This window comes from Lithobates pipiens, unplaced genomic scaffold, assembly GCF_037356315.1.
Source record: "Lithobates pipiens isolate NorthernLeopardFrog02 unplaced genomic scaffold, aLitPip1_a1.2 Scaffold_10, whole genome shotgun sequence".
Lineage (NCBI taxonomy): Eukaryota > Metazoa > Chordata > Amphibia > Anura > Ranidae > Lithobates > Lithobates pipiens.
Window position 1 is genome coordinate 213197822 of NW_027507686.1, and position 21899 is coordinate 213219720.

Below are 21899 nucleotides of genomic sequence, written 5' to 3' on the forward strand. Positions count from 1 at the left end.
AAGCTCTTGCAGCTCCTCCCCGCATCAGATAACCCCCTGGGAGAAGTGCCCTCCCGGGGGACTACCTTGCGGGCGCGCTACCGAGTCGATCATTCGGCATCCATAGAGGCCGAATGCAGGACTCGGCCCGCCCCCTGGCACCCGCATCATTGGATTTGATTGACAGCAGCGGGAGCCATTGGCTGCGCTGCTATCAAGCTATCCAATCAAGAGCCAAGAATCCCGGGCAGAGAGACAGTACGTCCCCATGGATCAAGTTCCAGAGCTCAGGTAATTAAACGGAGGGGCTGGGGGGCCAGTCACTGACGTGTTTTTTCACCTTAATGCATAGGATGCATTAAGGTGAAAAAACACGAGGGTTTGCAAGCCCTTTAAGCTATGAAGCTCTGTAAACAACATACTACTTTATGCAAGGCACCTAAAAATACAGAGGTAAACACATTAATGCAGTAATACCAACTGGCTAAATATGAAAATACTAAATATTATATTTCGTGACTATATGTGTTTGTTTTGTTTTTGTAATCCTGACTATAATAAAGGAAGAAAAAAATCCAAACTGTTATACAGTACTTTTTACAGTAAAAAATGAATAAAAATTTTGTAATAAGGCAATGGGAAAAATTTGCATGAAAAGGAGTAAAATGTTTCTGAAAGGCAATGGGAAAGAAAAAAACACGAAAGAGAGGAATGGGCAAAATGACATGTGCAATAAAAAGAAATAATGAACTCAATTGGTTTTTTGGATGCATTTGTTTGGACAGACGGTGAGGGCATTATCAGCCTTAGCGAGGCTTTTAGCAGATACACACTAAAGCTTTCCTAAGATCTGCTGTTCTTCAAGATATGATTGCCCAGTGTTGTTTAATAGGTGCTACCTTTGGAAATTCTGAGTTGTCTGTTATTACAGCATCATAACCTTCAACTATAAAGCCCAACATGTTTGACGGTACTATACAGTGAACACCAAGCTTAAATTCATAATAATTTAGGTGCAACCCTGAGAATCAAACCTAAAAAAACAGAGGGTTCTGCTTAATTGCTTATCAGCCGCTCCACGTACATTTACTGTGGCAGGGCGGCTGCACTGTGTCAGATCACATACCTAGTACGTGATCTGACACTTCTGGGTCTGGGGCGTGCGCGCGCGCACGCCACCTGCGACCCACTACTGATGTGATTGGACACAGCGGGAGCCAATCAACGGGTCCAGTGAACGCAATGTCCGCTGGGACCCGCCAACCATTCAGGAGAAAGGTAGAACTGCGGTCTGCCTATGTAAACAAGGCAGACTGCCATTCTGTGGGAGAGAAATGTGCTGATCCTGTGTTTCTGCTAAGCAGGGACACAGATCTTTACATTGTCCCAGTCTAAGCACATTCCCACAGTGAGTAAGCACAGCCAGGGAACACATTTAAAGCGGAGCTCCACCCTAAAGTGGAGCTTCCGCTCATTGGAACCCTCCCCCCTGCAGGTACCTGTACAGTACAGGTATCTGCACCCACTTCCGGCATAGATATCTTCAGAATGTACGCCCCTTTCCGCAGAATCTACGCCCCTTTCCGCAGAATCTACGCCCCTTTCCGCAGGTCCCCCGCTGGCTGCTGGGAAACACACGGATCCCAGAGACAGCCGGAACCATCCTTATTGCGCAGCGCGACTCGCGCATGCGCAGTAGGGAACCGGGAAATGAAGCCGCAAGGCTCCACTTCCTGATTCCCATACCCAAGATGGTGGCGGCAGCACCCGAGAGACGATCGAGAGATCGGCTTCGGGTGCCGACATCGCAGGCGCGCTGGGCGGGTAAGTGTCCTTATTTTAAAAGTCAGCAGCTGCAGTATTTGTAGCTGCTGGTTTTTTTAAAAAAAAACGCCGGAACTCCCGCTTTAACCCTTTGATCTCCCTGATGTTACCCCTTCCTTACCAGTGCCATTAGTACAGTAAAAGTGCATATTTTTTAGCACTGATCACTGTATTAGTGTCACTGGTCCCCAGAAAATGTCAAAAGTGTCAGGTAGGTGTCCGAATTTTCCACCACAATATTGCAGTCCCGCTATAAGTCGCTAATTGCCGCCATTACTAGTAAAAATAAATAAACAAATAAATAAAAATATACCATAGTTTGTAGCTGCTATAACTTCTGCATAAACCAATACACGTATTGGGATTTTTCCTACCAAATATATGTAGCGGAATACATATTGGCCTAAATTGATGAAGAAATTTGATTTTTTGCATTTTTTTATTGGGAATGTTTTATAGCAGAAAGTAAAGAATATTTTTTTTTAATTCAAAATTGTCAGTCTTTTTTTTGTTTATAGCTCAAAAATAAATAAATTCTAGAGCTGATCAATTACCACCAAAAGAAAGCTTCATTTGTGGGGACAAAAAGGACATACATTTTATTTGAGTACCGCGTCGCACACCCCCGCAATTGTCAGTTAAAGTTACACAGTGCCGTATCGTAAACAATGGCCTGGTCTTGAAGGGGGGGTAAACCTTCAGAAGCTGAAGTGGTTAAAAGAGCTTACAATCAGTGGAATTAGAGTGATATAGTAGTGACTGATGGGCACCTGCCAGTCAAACTGCTTCTTCTGCAAGCGAGACTTTTTTATTCAACGTGCTAGACAACCAAACATAGAGAAGTGCTCTGCACGTGGGATGGGGGAATGCAGAACGTGGTAAAAAGTACGGCTGGACAACTTAATGGAAAAATGGGGAAAAAATGTGAAATGGGATAAAAATGCTGAAATGGGAAAAATGAAACATACTAAAAATAATTAAATGTGTTAATGAGTTATTTCAAATAATGTATAAAAAATAATAAATTCACTATGGATTTTTTTTTTCTTTACGTGAAATCTATATTATCAAGATTAATATAAATATTTTTCTCAGATTTTCTATCTTGTTTATTATACGTATTTTTAAAAATGTAGCTTTGGCCATGTAAGCACATGGAATGTTTGTTACATACATCAAATGCCTTCCCGTTTAATGGATTTGTGCACAGTTCCTGTCTGTCGACACCATTCTGCTCAGGCTTCTTCAAAAGGATACCAATCTTAAAATAGTTTTTTATCTCACATTTAAAAGCAATGTGTTTTCTTTTTAAAGCTACACTGTGAAGGTGAATGTGATCAGTTTAAAGTATTTTTCTTAAGTTTATATAATTTTTAAATAATTTTTATACCAGGATCCCTCAAATGAGGGGCAAAATCCTTTCTTTGTCCCCAAAATATTGTAGCTCTTACATGTCATAGCTGCAGGGGCGGACTGACCATTGGGCCACTTGGGCACTGCCCGAGGGCCCAGAGCCACTAGGGGACCCCATCAGGGTTGCCAGCCTCAGTAAAACCAGGGATAGTATGTAAAAATCTGTGTTTTTTTTTTACATTTGTCTCTGAAATGTCCCTTACCGACATCCTTTTGGTCTAAAAATCTGAAGATTATAGCTGCCCCACCTCTCCAGTACCTTCTCAGCCAACAGAAACATGTCTGTGTATACTGTGTGATTGTATACTGTGTGTGTTTATACTGTGTGGCCCCATAATCTCGGATTGCCTGGGGGCCCCATAATCTCCTATTGCCCGGGGGGCCCCATGAGTTGTCAGTCCATCCCTGCATAGCTGCCACCACACTGTGTCTCTCTGCAGAGCCACATGCTCTGCGTGTTTGCATGGGATCTCACTGACCAGTAAAGACAGCTTGCCCTTGAGTACCCCTGTATCCATGATATGTACTGCACTCTCCGATAGCAAAATCGCCCTTTCCAGTGCTCCTTTTATAAGATATAATGGGGTGGCTGTTTGTTTGTTACATGAACTAAATGTGCTTCCCAGTGTCCTGCATGGAGATTTTATGCTATTATTCCTCTCTTTGAATGCAAAACTGCCAACTTGAAGGCTACTGTAATTTAAACAATGTGTCTCAGTGTGACTTATCCTGTAAATGATTATCTCAGCAGTTTATCAACAAGGATGATTATGAGATTTGTGTGATTCACAGATAGCAAATATGGGGAAAACTACAAAACTGAATGAGAAATGCAATAGAAAATGTAGCGCAGCTAGAAAAGTGAAAAACTAAAATTCATATAAAAAAAATAATTTTTGGCAAATTATGTGCTCAAATATTATAGTCTTCCTTTAACGTTGACATAAAGTCAAGTAGTGGGATTAGGTCTGCTGATCCATGCATATACTCTCTTAAAATTTCCCTGCACCGCCTGTGGGCGAAGCTTACTCGCCCTGCACATGGGGGTACCTTTCTTGTGTATGCACTCATCAATACCCGGGACCAGACAGAGCCACATTCATGTGAAAGTCTAACATTATGGCGAAACCTTAGAGATGAGCCATACTCTGTATGCAGTAATTAAAAGTAAAGACTCTGTGTTCACAAATGTCCTAACTTGTATTACACACCTTCCTCATCTATGTTGCATTTAGGAGGGACACTGCTGTGCCCTCTCCACCAGTCCAGCGTACCTCTGCCACCTCACTCCTAGTGACAGAATGGGGTCCTGCCGTATAGTGGCGTGGACCTCACGTGTGTTCTCACCTAACTCCTTCACTCTCCCATACCATGCAGCTAGGTATATGGGGTCTCCGTACCATGGGTTCGGTCCTGAATACTTTGGGGAACCAACCGCTAGGAAGGGAGCCAGATCACCGACCCCCTTGCTATTGGAGGACCTGTTAGCTTCACCAGGTACCACGCTTATGATGGGTGGCATATACACTGCTCACCAGCTCTGGGTTACCAGTGGCAACTGCTCGCCAACTCTTGCCGAGTTAATGCCTTGTAGTGATCTTACTTCATATCCTCTTTGTGCTATGCAGGTGCTGGTCTTCTGATACACCACATAATACCATGCATTCCTTAAACAACTTCCGACTGGGCTTAAAACATTTTAAAACTTTACTGAGAAATTCTCGTGTCCATAACAGTCCATATCAGTGCAATACATTTTTAATCCTAACTACCCAAACTGAGGCTGCCCAGGCATACCTTGATACAGTGAAAGTCCATGATTGGGTTCTCCACTTGGTAGATGCTTTGGTTGTTCCGGTGTCATTTGAAATTACATGGTGCAGCAGCTCCTTCTTAGTATCCCAAATACCAGGGACAGGGCCGCTGATAAGCCAGTACAACTGGCCCTGCTGTACCGGGCCCAGCCAGCAGGGGGGCCCGGCAATCAGAGAATAAAAGAATGCAGAGTAAAAAAAAAAAAAAAAAAAAAAGTCTCAGCCAGCATCCGACTTATCTGAGCTTTTTTCATCTTTCTGGGTGCCTCCGTATTCATGTTTTGTTCTTGTGGATGTGAGGTACTATTTTTTCTATTTCGGGAGCATGTCACTTCCGCAGCCACTCCACAACTGGCTCAAGTCCCGCCCTGCACATTCCCTTCCCATGCGGAGTGATTCATCTCCTTCTGCTTAAGGCAGGAGCAGACATATAGGGGTCACCATTGAGCTTGGGCTGCATGCTGCAGGGGGCACGTGTGCCCCCCCCCCCCCCCCCCCATGCCTGGATTGTTAGAGAAGTGGCTGCCTGATCCTCAGCTGATGTGTAAATCGGTGATGCAGGAACTCGATCTCACTCTTTACAGTTACACTGAAAGTGAAAGCAAAGGGAGAGCTGGCTTGCAGTGTGTACTATGCTCTCTGCCTCCCCCTAGAGGTCAGTACCCGGCATGGAGATTGAAGGTATAGTGCTGCTGACAATTAAAACAAAAGCAACCTGTATATGTTTGTAATTATGCATGTGTGTGTGCTCAAAATCAGAGAGGAGGGAAGAGGGATTTAACCGACTATAGTAGATGGTAAATTCTCACAGTATCCCCTCGGGAAAGGAGACAATAGACCCTTCAAATGCACAGATTTTGGATATACAGTAGAAGTGAGGGGCCAATTCTGTTGAGAAAGCATGGCCAGAAATCTGTCATTTTTGTCCCCCTGTCCCAAAAAAAAGTTGCCGGCTGCTATGCAAATCTAGCCTCATGACCTCTGCCATGTGTAACAGGTCCTCCTTAGCAGACAGCTACCGTTTAAGAGATGTGTCTGTGTGTGCTTTTATGTGTGTGTATATTTACGTGTGTGTGTATGTATATGTGTTTGGATTTATATGTATGTATATGTGTGTGCATTTATATCTGTGTGTATGTATTTATATGCATATTTGTATATGTGCGCGTGTGTGTGTGTATACACTACTTTTAAACTTGACGCCCTTTTTCTGTACGATCACAGCTGATTTTCTTAGAGCGGTTCATAATACCAACAAGAAAACACCATTCCTCTGAAAAGCAATCCAGGCTCAGATCGCTTTTCAGAGACAGTTGACAGGCAGTAAAGAGGCAATATATTGTAACATGACTGGTAAAATGTTGATAAACACTGATCTAGAGGAACCGATCTCTCCAATTTCCTCCTGCAGCCGCTGAAAGCCTGGAAGAGGATAAGGGTGGGGCTAAAGGGGGCCCCCAGACAGGTATGCTGTATGGGGCCCCATGATTTCTATCAGCTGCCCTGACCAGGGATGTCCAAACTATGACCCTCCAGCTGTTGTGGAATTACTGAACAACTGGAGGGCCATAGTTTGGAGCCCCCTGCCATATATGGTTGTGGCCAGGAGCCTATAACCCAGGTTTTACCCTCTTTTTATGTTACAGGGTAAGAAGGCAGGGCCCAAAAAGCCTGGGAGAGGAGTCCAAACCCAGTTAAACCCTTCCCAGCCAGGATAACTAAGTTTCTAATACAAAATTACACACAATAGTTGGTTGGACGCAGACTGTAGCAGGCCTATGGATCAGCAGTCTCATAATCATTATTTGACTTTATGATTGCTTTAAAGGTAATTTTCCATGATGGCTTTCTGAGGTTGTATCAGTGTTATGCTGAAGAAGGGCATGCAGATCCAAGTGCAGAACAAGCTTCTTAGCTACCTTACTGTATGTAGATGAGCAACCTGTAATCTCAGCAGAGCTTCTTCTTTGCCACATTAAACAATGCACAATCTATTTTTGGAAATGTTCATGCAGTAAAACTGGGTCATTGTCTTTACATCAGACAGTAATAAATGTATTAATATGATAGAAAACAGTAGGGGTTTCATTGATTAGATATCATTCTTTAGCAACGTATTTGATCTATGGGACTATAATGAATGTTAAGCAGGAATTCTCATTTTCCAAGCTGTTAAACAGTATGGAATATTAAATATTTACAATATAAAATGATTGCAGAAAATCTATATGAGATTGTTGCACATCATAATGTATATAAATGCCTGTAACCAATAACTTGGGTTGGGTTTAAAAAGAGCTCCTTAAGAGAGAATATGACGGATGCTATTGGAAACCTGCTTTGAAATTAAACTCTATGTGAATGTCATTCTCGTCCTTTTTATTAGAGTACAGAATTGCCCTGAAAGCATCACAACATATCTACGATTAAAGCCCAATTAAACTTTCATTTTATATAAGCTAAATATATTCCAGGTGCGTCAAAGCAAAAGGTGTACAACGTTATTTTTCTTTAGAAAGCAGCCATGGCTTGAGTAGGAAAGTCTCTCCCCTGGGGGGCAATACAAGGTTTTAAGAACTGGGGTATGTAAACTTTTGATCAGGGTCATTTGGGTAGTTTCTGTTGTGATTATGATTTAAAAAGAGTAAACACAGTTGATTGATAATAAATGGCTTAAGCCAAACACTAACCTCGAGTGAAAAAAAACGTTTTTGTGTTATCATTCATAATCTCGAAAAAATGGCCAAGAAATCATAAATTCTGCCAGGGTATGTAAACTTATGAGCACAACTGTATATATAATATATATATATATATATTACTGTGGCAAATGTGGTGGATTGATCAATAACAAGGGTCATGGATGGTTAGTTTACTGGTCAGTATTTTTATAAGATTCTTTTTGTTTCTTATGCATGGGACTAATTCAGTTTTTATCCCTATTTAAGACATAATTCGATCAGAAGACAGTTGAACCTTTCAAACCCCGACTTCAACATCCAGCAGTTTCAGAAGCAGGAGCAGCTGACTGGAATTGGGCGGATCAAGCCTGAACTGTATAAACAGAGGTCTGTAGAGACAGACGATGGTCGAAGGAACAATACCAAATCTTGTGGGAAGCTCAACTTCATCATTAAATATGATTGTGACTTGGAAAAACTTATAGTAAAGATTCACAAGGCGGTTGGCCTACCAGCCAAAGACTTCTCCGGGACATCAGACCCTTATGTCAAGATTTATTTACTTCCGGATCGGAAGACTAAACACCAGACTAAGGTCCACCGGAAGACTCTAAATCCGGTGTTTGATGAAGTTTTTCTATTTCCTGTTCCTTATAATGAGTTGCCCAGTAGGAAACTCCACTTCTCTGTCTATGATTTTGACCGTTTCTCAAGACATGACGTCATTGGCCAGATAATAGTGGATAATTTTTTAGACTTGGCCGATTTTCCTAGGGAAAGTAACATCTGGAGGGACATTGAACACGTCACTAATGTAAGTACTTTGGTCCACAATTGTCTATATAAAATACAGTATTATAAATGTTTTTTTTAGAATGAAAAACAGCTTGTACCGATGGTTTTTATAATGTTTTTTAGTTCAATTTATTCATTTATTGGATTTAGTGAATAAGGTTGTGTAAAGGTCAATAATTTGTTGCAGCCAGTCAGAATACAGTTTACTATTTTAAGCTTAAAAAAATGTGATTGGTTTCTAGGGGTTACTAATCTTTTAAAAAATATCAATCTTAAAATGGTATTAAACCCAAAACCAAAAATGTAATATATTGTACCTTACCAATTTGATGGGGGACCAGAGACATTGGAAAGATGCCTTACCATAAATAGAATGGTGCATACATATATGTAAGTCTACTTGTTTAAAGAATAAGTAAACCCTAATGGGTTTAACTTACTTTTTTGTTCCCTGCAAAGTAAAAGCATAATGTGCTAGTATGCATCGCATACTAGCATATTATGTGACACTTAACTGTAAACGAAGCCTGCGCTGTCCCCGCTGGAGGCCACACCTATGTTCGCCCCTATTCCTTCCGGGCCACGCATGCACACGGGAGCCACCAGTCACGGCACTCACTAGTCAAGAAACGGCACGAAGGGCCGTTTCTTCACAGCGCATGCGCCGATGACATCATCAGAGCAGTACAAAGTAAATATCTCCTAAACGGCACAGGTTTAGGAAGTATTTACTGTACCTATAGGTAAGCCTTATTATAGGCTTACCTATAGGTAAAACTTGAAAATTGAGGTTTACAATCTCTTTAACTACAGTGTTTTATATAGTATTGGCAGGGGGGCTGGGGGTGATACATCTGCCACAAATTTTTGCTGTATGAAAGAGATACCAGTGCCTGAGGAATTTTTACAATCCAACACTTCTGAGAGTGTGAGATTCCTGGTCCCCCCACTGCCATCAATGGTTTGATCCAAACGCTCCTTTATCACTACTATGTCATGTACTGTGTAGGGACCAATGGGATATACTACAGCACACAGTGGGGGATCAAGAATCCAACATTCCTGAATTGTTGAAATTTAAAGATTCTACTGTCACGAGTATTTCTTCAATACAAAAACAATAGTACATTGAACTGAACATTAAAGCGACGATCTTGTGACCAAAACCATAACAAACAGAGCCCTTTGTGCAGTGATGATAGAGGTAGCAGTTCAAACAACGTTAAAGGTGATTATTGATGATTATTCAAAGTGTTGTTATAGCACCCTCCACCAGAATTCTTCAGATTTCACCGCATGAGGCACACTCCCCTCAGGGGGTTAAACTCACCAGACAATGCTAATGAACAAGCCTTTATGGTATATGATCCTATGTACGTCGTACGTCATTACATTCAAATCCGTCAGACTTTTGTGTGCTTGTGTGTGGCCAAGTCCGTTCATTCGGAAAGTCCGTCGGAACTCTGCTGAAAGTACATCGGTAAGACCGTCGGACCTAGTCCATTGAAAAGTCCAGTCATGTGTACGCGGCATTAGTCCATCTAACACTAACCTTCCTGCGGACTGGCAATGCTGCTGTCCAAAGGTACCCCTGTGCTCCTTCATCCAGAGTGGGGGCACTCTAATATAGGAGTTGTGTTACTGGCCAGATCACCAGGGGAAAAAAGCCCCCCCAAAAAAATGAATGCAGCCACCACCACATATGATTGCAATTTATAACATGTTTTGGTTTAATACCACTTTAAAGTGATTGTAATTGTAAAGGTAATTATTTGATTATTAATGACATCATCAGAGCAGGTAATTATTATTATTATTTTTTTTAAACAATCATGTCTATACTTACCTGAGCCCAATCTTGATCCAGCACTGTTGTAGGAGTGCCTCGGCTTGCCGGGACTCCCCTCCTCATTGGCTGAGACAGCAGCGTTGCTCAATTGGCTCCCGCTGCTGTCAATTAATGCCAGTCAGTCAATGAGGAGAGAAAGGGGACAGGGCCGGGACACAATTCTGTGTCTGAATGGACACAAGGAGCTGTGGCTCAGCTCGGGTGCCCCGCTAGCAAGCTGCTTAAAGTGGGGGCACTCAACAAGATGGTGGGGCTAGGAACACCAAAGGGGGACCTGAGAAGAGAAGGATCTGGGCTTCTCTGTGCAAAACTACTGCACAGAGAAGGTAAGTATAACATGTTTATTTCTAACAAAAAAAAAAAAAATTTGCCTTTAGTATCACTTTAAGGTAAAAAATATTTAGGCTTTACAACCACTTTAAGTCTATTGACTCTCCTAGCTTGGTCTTGTTACTTTCTTTGGGTCCGTTTCTAAGAGACTGAAACTTTCCATCCTCAGTAGTGTCACAGATCATCTTTCTTCTGATCAGAATTTAATGGGATGATTCATATTTGAATATTGGAAACTACTGACAAACTGTTTTGCCCTTATCTAAACTGTAACTAGGCAATTACTTAGCTGACAGAGCGTGTGCGTTCAGAAGGACCACCTCTAAAATGAGATGCTTTTTTGTTCTATGTACTGTCTGTACCTGACCTTACGTGCTGAGGGAGGGATGGCTCTGAAAAGATATTATTTTCAACTCAACCTTATCATTTTAATTCTACACATACAGCAAAGTATGCATGACTTTTAAGAGTTTGCCACTTTTAAATACTTTTTTAGTCCTCGAGTCTGATGCAAGCTCTGAAAAAAGCCTAATATCAGTTTTTAAGAAAGTGGTTGGTTTATCGTTTAGTTTTTAGAACATTCCTCTCTTACAACTCTGTTCATTACCAATCTTCCTTCCATCCAAATGACCTTCTTCCAGGATGCATGACCATATTCATATAATCTCAATAAAGGTTTCCTGACAGGCTCCATGGCAGCATACGTGTGGGTTAGCCCCGCCTCCATAATTACCCAATAGGACCTCTACTCCCATAAATCTTTGCTCCAAGCTGCTATCCGTGTTCCTTTTTTGTCCTCCTCCATAGGACAGGTGTTTCCTATCTGAAGAGATCTTCACTACGATCAAGTCGGCCGACTATCAAGCTTTTGTTCCTCCGATAGGCCCTGTCTGTTAAGCATGGGTATGGAGTGTATGGCAGAGTAGCGCTGAAGGCTTGGTTTGTCCGAAGATAAAGTGCGCACGGCTTATTACCTGCTATGTAAGGTGGCCATTATCTGCCCGATGGATCGGTGGTGTGTGCTTGAACCTGTTCGGCCAGGCGATCGTTGGTGGAGTGGTGAGCTGTAAAAATTCCGTTTTTCATGGCAGCAGTGTTTATGTGTTTTTCTTTTTTCTATCTGTGTCTTTTCATATGCCAGCTGGTTCTTGTGCATAGGCTCTGACGCTTCCGCGTTCCAGCAGCCTTTCTCCCCCTGTTTCCGGGTCCAGCGCTGCGTTCTGCGCATGCGCGGACCCAAATCCAAAGCGAGGCTTGGTTCCCGCGCATTCGCGCGGGCATCTCGCGTCTGACGCCGCTGATGACGTCATGGGCGCCATATTTAAAACACAGTGAGAGATGTCAGAATTTGGGAATGATTGCAGGAAATTCAGCGACTTCCCGGGGCCATTCTCTGGTTGGTGTAAGGTAGGTTATGATCTGCTCTGATGTATTATTGCTCCTGTGTTTTTGTATGGCTGCTTATGAGGGTCTATTGTTGTTACAGTCAGCGTTCTTAGTCATGGATGCCTCACTGCCTACTAGTGACCTGCCCGCTTGTAACAGGTATGTGCATGGCTGGATTGCTGTGTATATGTGGAGTATTCCTTAGCATTTGATACCAGCCTGGTCTGTATCTCTCTCTCTTTCTTGTATATTTCCTTATAGCCCTTCTAGGTCTGAACCGCATTACAGTGCGCATAGTCGCAGTGGATCGTCAAAATCGCACCACCGCAAATCATCGTCAAAGTCTGGTTACCGCAGGTCTTCCAGATCTGGACAACGCAGTGGTCACTCGCACTCAAGCAGAGGTCCAGATAATTCATGTTGGGGCTGTAAGATGCCCATTTCATCAGACAAATCGCTCTGTGATCATTGCTTCTCTAAAGTCGCAGATGAAAGAGATGGTGCGGATCAACGCTTGGAATCTATGGTGAGAAGAGTGGTAAAGGTATCCCTGCAGCAGAGGGAAGCTCATCACGCTATGGAATCCCCCTCAGACCCATTATGTCCTTCAGGAGGTGAAGGGCTCTTACAAGAGACTGGGGAATCTTCTCAACCAAGCCACCACTCTGTGCTCTTGTCTGACAGCGAATCGGATCCAGAGGATCCAGGAGTAGGATTTGATTATGCTTTAAGGAAGAGCTTTAAGGAAGAGCTCCATGCAATCAAAGGTGTCTAAATTGTACCCCTTTAAGGAGGATGATGTGAAGCACCTTGAATCAGCTCCTCTGGTAGACGCAGCACTTATGCGTTTAGTTAAATACGTGACTCTCCCTTTGGAAGACACGGTATCTTTCAAAGATCCGTTAGAGAGAAGAATTGACTCAGATCTGAAAAGAATTTATCTAACTTCAGGGATGGCTTGTAAACCAACTTTGGCTTTAGCCGCAGTCTCAAAGGCTATTGAAACATGGGCCGACAATGTTGAAGAGTTCTTGAGAGGTATCTCAGTGAATACGGCTAAAGACTCTCCTATTCAGGAGATCAGAACGGCATCAGCTTTTTTGGGGGAGGCATCTATTGACATTACCCGCCTTCTGTCTCGGGCTATGTTGGCAGCAGTCTCGGCACGCCGTGCTTTGTGGCTCCGTCCCTGGTTGGCGGATCCAACATCTAAGCAGGCATGGTGTCGTATACCATTTGAGGGTACCTCCTTGTTTGGTAATAAACTAGATAGCGCCATATCCCGGGCCACGGGTGGGAGGTCTGGGTTCCTCCCTCAAGACAGACGTCTTTAAAACCAAAAACGTATTTTCTCAAGAAGGCAGACCTCGGATCGCGCTAGAGAAGCGCGCAGTTATAGGCCCGGCAGGGAGTTCTCTAGATCTTGGAGGTCCAGACAATCCTCCCTTAAGAAAACCTCAAAGGGGGCTTCCGCAGGTAATCAAGATTCTACCAAATCTTTTTGAAATTGGGCCCGCTCAAACATGTCAGGTGGGGGCTCGCCTTCTTCACTACCGACATGTTTGGGCGGCCTCAATTCAAGATTATTGGACCGTCAAGACGGTTTCCTCGGGTCACAAGTGGACTTTCATCAACACTCCGAGGTTAAGGTTCATTCCCACAACAATTCCAGGTTTAGAGGAAAAGAAACAGGTCCTATTGACCTACGTAAGTTGTTTGCTGGATCAAGGTGCAGCCGTGCCCGTGCCAGAAGACGAACGTGGCGAAGGCATGTATTCTCCTCTGTTTATGGTTCAGAAAAGAAATGGCGCATGGAGGCCGGTGATAGATTTGACCCACCTCAATTCCTTCATTCGCAAGGAAAAGTTCAAGATGGAGTCTCTTCTTACAATCCAACAGTCAGTGCAGCTAGGGGATTGGTTAATCTCAATCGATTTGAAGGACGCATACTTTCATGTGCCAGTAGCAAGGGATTTCCAGCAATTTCTTTGTTTCGCAGTTGGCAATCAACACCTCCAGTTTACCTGTCTCCCATTCGGGTTGACGACATCTCCTCGGGTCTTCTCCAAGGTACTCCTAGCGATAGTAGCTCTTTTACGAGTCAAAGGAGTTCGTCTCCATCATTATCTGGACGATTTGCTCCTATTATCTCAGGACAGAGATCAAATTCTGGAACACAAGAGTTTAGTCATCTCCACTCTGCAGACGTTTGGTTGGCTCCTGAACCTAGAGAAGAGCCATCTGGTTCCAACTCAAGTGATCGTGTTTCTAGGGGCTCAGTTCAACACATTAAAAGGCACTATCTCCCTGCCGGAGGAAAAAATCAGTGTGATCCGGGACAGGATTCACAAGGCTTGGGAATCATCTCATCTTTCGGCTCTACAATGCTTGAAAGTGATCGGCACAATGACGGCCACCATCCCTATGGTGAAGTGGGCCCAGTGGCACACTCGTCCCTTCCAGAAAGGGTTTCTGCAACAGTGGGACTCGGCCAATCAAACACAGCGCATACGCCTTACACCAGCGATGAGGATGTCTCTCCTCTGGTGGCTTCAAGGAAAGAATCTACGCAACCATCATTCGATAGTCCCCATTTCCTGGATAATAGTAACCTCAGATGCCAGCAACAAAGGTTGGGGCGCCCATTGCCTTACGGAAGTAGCTCAAGGAAGGTGGTCGTTCCCGTCGCGGTATGTGGTCTCCAACATCCTGGAGTTGAGAGCAGCCTTTCGAGCACTCATAGCATTTCGCCATCTGGTGGCAGGGTCGTCAGTAATGTTAAGACTGGACAACACAACTGCAGTGGCCTATATAAAGAAACAAGGAGGGACTCGCAGTTGGTCTCTATTACGAGAAGTAGAACCGATAATGAACTGGGCTCAGAAGAATGTGGTCAACATTTCTGCTGTATACATCCCAGGAGTCCAGAATGTTCAAGCAGATTTTCTGTCAAGGGTCAAAATAGACAACAACGAGTGGTCCCTTCACAGGGATGTCTTCGAGTGGCTTCTGACTCTGGGAGTATCTCCAGAGGTCGATCTGTTCACTTCGCCGTACAATCGCAAGATGCACAGATACTACTCGAGGTTCAGGGATCCTCAGGCGTTCGGGATAGATGCTCTCACGGATTGTTGGAAGTTCCAGAGAGCCTATGCCTTCCCTCCAGTTCCTGTAATCCTACAGTTCCTTCGGAGGCTCAGAGGGGAGAAGGTGGAAATCATTGCGATAATACCATTCTGGCCCAACAGGCCTTGGTTTCCTCTGCTGTTGCTCCTCAGCTATCAGGACCCAGTTCCCCTGCCTCTCAGGCCAGATCTACTGTCTCAAGGCACGCTGTTACACCCGTGCCCATCCTGTCTACACCTCAGGGCATGGTTCTTGAGAGGGGAAGGCTAGAAGCTCTAGGTTGCCCAGAAGAAGCGATTCCAACCCTTCTTAGTGCCAGACGGAAGAGTACCAATAAAGTGTACGAACGTATATGGGCCAGGTTTATGGGCCACATGTCTTCTAGGTCAAATTCATATAATTCTCCAGCAGTTCAAGATATCTTGTCTTTCCTTCAGTCAGGGTTAGCAGTTAGCTCTCTTAGAGTACAAGTTTCAGCCATTTCAGCCTTTACAGGAGTTTCGTGGGCGAATCACACCTTAATTCAACAATTCTTTAAAGGAGCCATCAGGCTTAGGCCTCAAAAGAGACCCAGGTTTCCCAAATGGGACCTTCCGTTAGTATTGGACTTTCTTTCTGATCTTGGGAAAGGTTTGGATGCTCCCCTGTCTTTAGGAGATCTCACTATCAAGACGGTGTTTCTGGTGGCAATAACTTCAGCCAAAAGGGTGTCGGAAATTAGGAATCTTGGGTCAGTTGAACCATTTCTAACTTTCTTTCCGGACAGAGTGGTCCTGATCCCTATGCTTGGATCAAATCCAAAAGTCACATCAGTATTTCACGAAAATCAGGAGATCGTGCTACCTACGTTTAGAATGTCAGACAACCAAGAGATTCATCCCCTGGATGTTGGTCGCACCTTGAAACAATATCTGGACGCTACAGCCTCGTTCAGACGAACAGACTTTCTTTTTGTCCTTCTTCATGGCAAAAATAAAGGGATGCGAGCATCAGTAAGATCAATCTCATCTTGGGTGGTCCAAACGATTCAAAGGGCATACAAGGCAAAGGGCATGGTTCCTCCTGAGGCAGTGACGGCTCATTCAACTCGGGGCATCTCGACCTCTTGGGCAGCAGTTCGACATGTCGCACCAGAAGTTATCTGTAGAGCAGCTTCCTGGTCTTCAATTAATACCTTTGTTTCCCATTATTGTGTAGAGCCAGCTGCGCTTTCTTCTGTTAATTTTGGTTTACAAGTATTGTCAGTGGACAATGAAAAATAAAATTCTAGTTTCTTTGCTCAACATTTTTAGCCCACCCGGGTGTGTTTGGCGAGTTATTTCCCACACGTATGCTGCCATGGAGCCTGTCAGGAAAATGGAAAATTTATATCAAATACTTACCGTAATTTTCCTTTCCTGATGGGCTCCATGGCAGCAGGAGTTCCCTCCCAAATGTTGGAGTAGGCTAGTTACGGAACACGGATAGCAGCTTGGAGCAAAGATTTATGGGAGTAGAGGTCCTATTGGGTAATTATGGAGGCGGGGCTAACCCACACGTATGCTGCCATGGAGCCCATCAGGAAAGGAAAATTACGGTAAGTATTTGATATAAATTTTCCATTTTCCTTTGAATAGAACCTGTACTGCTGAAGCTGTGTCCACAAAACACAAGTGAAAGACAAACTACTAGTATTGTGTGCAAGCTCCCTGTAGTTGATCCGTTTAGTTACATGTTTTGCTTTATCCCGTGTCTCTTGATAGTATTGTCCATCTTGGAAGGGGATCAGAGCTTTGCTCCCTCATGTCAGAGCTGCCCCCAGGTTTATTGGTTCTTTGATGATTGATAGAATAATGGCCAAAACGTGTGAGAAGTACAAATCCATAGAAAGAATAAAGCAAAAGCAAAGAGATCCCTGCGCTGCATGTCCTTATGTACAGTTTCCTCTCCAGCAAGGAGAACAGTGAGCAGCATGGTAGTGGCATCATCAAATCTCACTCCAAATGCCATGAGACCAGCAGGCACAGGCAGCAGTTTCTTAAATGATCTCACACTGGAGATATATACAGCTATGAGACTACAGAAAAGGGGTGCCCAGGCACAGCCACGGGTCAGGAAATGTTCTGCTAAAGAGGAGTTCAAGGCAAAAAATTTTTTTTTAAAGATACTGCTTAACCCCTTGGCGTTGGTGCCTCCCAGCCTTTTAAGGGATTTAAGATGCTGGGAGGTGGGGCAGGTTTTATGATCATGTGACTGGCTCTAACGGTGGTCACTTGACTGGAAAGCTTGCGGTCGCAAGCAGCAATCAAGAGATTTCTGATAGCCAATGGCTCTCTGTGACATGTGATTAGCTCTCACAGCGGTCACATGATCGGAAAGCTCCCGATTGCAAGCAGCAATTGAGAGCTTTCCGTTAGCCACTGGTAACTGTGCCGGGAGCATGCAAATATGCGGCTGCTTGACGGCAAGGCCCACCCACCAAGAGGCCGAATATTTACATACTGTTGGCACCAAGAGGTTAAAGTGTCACTAAACCCACATCATAAAAAGCTATCAATAAATGGTGTATTATATGCTGTTCATACTGGCTCAGTCACTATGAGTTTTGTTTTCTGTATTTTGCAAAAAACCTGGTTGATCCTGCTGTTCATTATCTTCTCATTCTGTCTAATTCCCCAAGCCTTTGAACTTGTTACAACATTCTACTACTCTCGGGGGAGTGAGTTCTTTAGCACAGCTGCCTCCCTTCTTGCATGCCAAATCCTTCTCTTCTTCTGACAGTATCTAATTACTGTTTGTGCTGACCAAGCATCTTCACTCCTCCCCTCACCTACCTATCCTTCATGTTGTTGCCAGGGAAAGAGGGAAGGGGGATACTATAGAGTGCCACTTGAGTGACAGTCCTAAGTCTGCCAAGGTAATTTCTGCACTGGAGATGGAACAGGAAGAGGAATTCTCTACAAATTAGGGCAATTGCCTTCTCAGACAGTTGCCATTGAAACAGTTGTCCAATAGACAACTTACCCTGACCTCTTGTTTTGGGGACCCCTATGAAATGTTTGATTTCCCATCACTTCGTGTCTCATGACAAAAATCACCAAAACTATAGAGTGCCATTTGAGTGACAGCTCTAAGTCTGTTGGGGCTGTTGACATCACATTCAATATAGCGGCACCCAGCAGTAGTCTCAAGGGTTAGACTATCTACAGAAAGGATGCCTTGACAAGTTAATAACATGCCTAAATACATTAAATGCATATACAATCTTATTGGAGGATTTTTGTTGAAATGAATGGTCTGGAAATAGAGTCTCTTTAAGGTGGAGCTCGACCCAAAAGTGGAAGCTTCACTTGTCTACCTCCTCCCCCCCTCCTCTGTCTCATTTGGCAAATTTTGGGGGGCAAGTGGCTACCTAGCTTTGACAGGTACATGTTTCCACTTCCAGCTCAGTTCGCCATTTTTGGCCCCTTCTCCTTCCCCCTGCAGCCAGCCTATTGAGAAAGTGCAGCGCAATTTGCACATGTGCAGTAGGAAACAGGTTGTGAAGCTGCAAGGCTTCACTGCCAGTTTCTCTAAGCCCTTGTACACACGGTCGGAGATTCCGACGGAATGTTTCCTATCGGACCGTTTTGTCGGATATTCCGACTGTGTGTGGTCTGCATCGGACTGTTTCCGTCTGAATATCTGATGGACCAACTTTTCCAACTTGCCGGTAAAATTTTCCGACAAAATGCTCCTATCGGACATACTCCGATCATGTGTAGCCTACTCCGACGGACAAAGTGCCACGCATGCTCAGATCAAATTCCTAGACCAAAGCTATTGGCTACTAGCCTGAATGTAGTCCTGTCGTAACGAAATAACGTCATCATGTTATGTACAATCGGATTTTCCGACAACTTAGTCCGACCATGTGTATGCAACATCACTTCCGGACCTCTTCCGGAATTAATCTGTCGGAATTACTCCGACGGATTTGGTTGTCGGAATCTCCGACCGTGCGTACAAGGGCTTAGCCAAGATGGCCGATTCAACAATCAGCTGGGGTGAGGACACCGCTGGACGCCTGGACAGAAAAGAACCCTAATATTAAAAGTCAGCAGCTACAGTATTTGTAGCTGCTGACTTTTCATTTTTTGGGGGGGACAGACTCCCCTTCAAGTATAAAACCTAAATAAATGCTGTGCTGGCTTAAATTTACTGCAATGGGTGTTCAAAACTGTGCCACAACTGAGCCTTGGAGTTGGGTTGTAATCGAAATCTGAAATCCCCCCAACACTTGTTCATGATAAATTAGGTCCTTGCTACCTTCCAACTGAACTCTTCCCACTCTGTCCTGAACCAAACAAATATTCAAATCAGCTCATTTCCCCCTTCCATAAGGTCCAGGATTGGCGTACCAATAACTGGACATTTTTAAAGCATCACATAGCTCTGATGAGTGTACAAAAAATGAAAATGATGCTATTTACAATATTCAGGAAATCCTTATGCTCACATCTCATTACATTTTGTGAAGGTTATAATTGCGCCAGGTCCTTGGAACAGAAAATATCCATGCCTTAAGCTACTTTCCTAAACATGCAGGGGTGATGTCTCTGCAGAGCTGCGTATTAAAGCCACATGGCAATACAAAACCTCAATTTAGTTATGGATATCATTCCATTTCTCAGTTATTTATTGGATTCTTCTCTGCTGGGGGAAATAAATGAATATGGAAGCCTTGCTGTGTTAAAAGGAGTGAAATCCTCTATACGCACACTGGCACTGAGGATGTGAAAGGCGGCTGCGTTTGATTGATTAAATAGATTCCTTTTCCAGATTGACGTAGCTATACAATATTGAGCATGCAGTATTTATTAACAGTATTCTGTGCTGGATATATGGACAGTGATAGACATCTCTGGGATTGTACAAGCTTCTGAGATAAATCTGGGTCACTCCACCTCTTGTCTAAAAATCCAGTAAGCTTTTAATAGTGTTTGTGCTATCACAGAGGAGTATACAAATGAAAAGCATTGATGGATTTTCCTGCGCTGCTTAGTCTGCCTTCACACACTCAGCCAATGATGCGTCTGTGGTTTCATTTAGAAGCTTTATATTCACAATGCTGCTGTAAATCGAATGCTGAATTATATCATTTTGTGTAAGGGGACTATATATATATGATTGGGACCACTGAACCATCTTAAATAAGGAACGTTGATTAACTTTCCATGGGATTAATCTAATTTTCACACCTGAATCAGAAGAACAAACCCCACAGAAAGGGTAATGGGCCTTTTTTGCTGTCTGTGTCCCATTTATGAAATTTACCCTTCAGTTCCTGCCCTGGAGATGCAACAGGAAGAGGAGTTCTTTACAGAGAGGGCAATTGTCTTCTTATGCAGCGTACACACGGTCGGAGAATCCGTCGGAATGCGTCTTATCGGACCGTGTCGTCAGATAATCCGACTGTGTGTGGTATGCATCGGACTGATTCCGTCCGAATCTCCGTCGGACCCAATTTTCCAACATGTTGGAAATATTTCCCGACCAACTAGGTCAGTCGGACGTAATCCGATCATGTGTAGAGAATTTTGATCAGACCAAGTGCCACGCATGCTCACATTGAAATTCCTACATCAAAGCTATTGGCTACTAGCCTGAATGTAGTCCCATCGTAACGAAATTACGTCAACACGTTCTGAAAGATCGGATTTTTCGACGACTTAGTCCGACCGTGTGTATGCAACAGTTTCGGACACAATCCGTCAGACTAAATCTGACGGACAAAATCCGACGGATTTGGTTGGCAGAATCTCCGACCGCGTGTACAGGGGCTTAGACAATTGCCATCTGAACAGTTGTACCAGGGGACAACTTACCCTCACCTCTTGTTCTGGTGACCCCAATAATATTTTGGATTTCCTATCACTTTGTGTCAATAAACACACCAGTCCAAAAAAGTGATGATGTATCTGTATAGGTGAGGGACAATGAGGGTTCTGTACAGACAAGTTGATAGGGCCGTGATGTATGGAGAAAAAAGGCAAGGAAGTTGGTGAGGCAACAGTTCCAGGGTTGTGGTCTACCATGGTAGGAAGGGAAGATCCATGATAAGTTGTTAGTGTGGCATAGCATTGAATAAGGCCGTTTCCCTACCTTTTTCTATGGTGCACTTCATCCAGAGTTTCTGTACATTGCTGTAACAAACTAAATATCATTTAGGACCCTAACTTTAAAACTACACAAAATCTGAAGCCTTTGCAGCAAAAGTGACAATGAGTGCAGGTTCTAAAATGCTCCCCCCAAATGGCAACGGTAGGGGTTAAAGCTTTGGCATTACACCTCTGGGACTAAGTGCAGTTTCCCAATTTAATTTACTTCTTTGAGTTGCTGGAACACCATAGTAGAGTACAGTTCTGATGGATGAAATGTACATTCTAGACACTTTTTTTACTTTTTTAGTTTTTTTGAAGAGTTAAAAATTCTGTCAGGTTTTTATTTTTGGCTTTGGCCCTTTTGGGGGAGATTTTTCCTCACTTCCTGTCCCATACTAGAAATGGAAGATGAGGTTGTCTTTGGGAGAAAAGGAAGTGCCAGAAGTTCTGAGGTTTCCCCACCCTACTACAAAAGCATTTTTACATTTGTCACCATATCTATTGGAGTGATTTTCCATCAAATGAGTGGAAATAACATAGCAAATACAAACCTTACAGAGGCTCTATACCATTTCTGTTC

The 21899-nt window shown here is 43.6% G+C and overlaps 1 protein-coding gene across 4 annotated transcripts in view; it reads left to right on the top strand.

The window, feature by feature from the left end:
- The window catches only part of SYT9 (synaptotagmin 9), a 298848-nt gene that overhangs the window by 118468 nt on the left and 158481 nt on the right, over positions 1-21899 (top strand). For all 4 annotated transcript variants that reach the window (XR_013263751.1, XR_013263752.1, XM_077460915.1 and 1 more), the window contains exon 3: positions 7979-8525. Coding sequence is in view for 2 of the 4 variants with exons in the window: in XM_077460915.1 (XP_077317041.1) it covers positions 7979-8525 (547 nt within the window). In the remaining 2 variants the exon portion in view is untranslated. The remainder of the gene's footprint in view (positions 1-7978; positions 8526-21899) is intronic.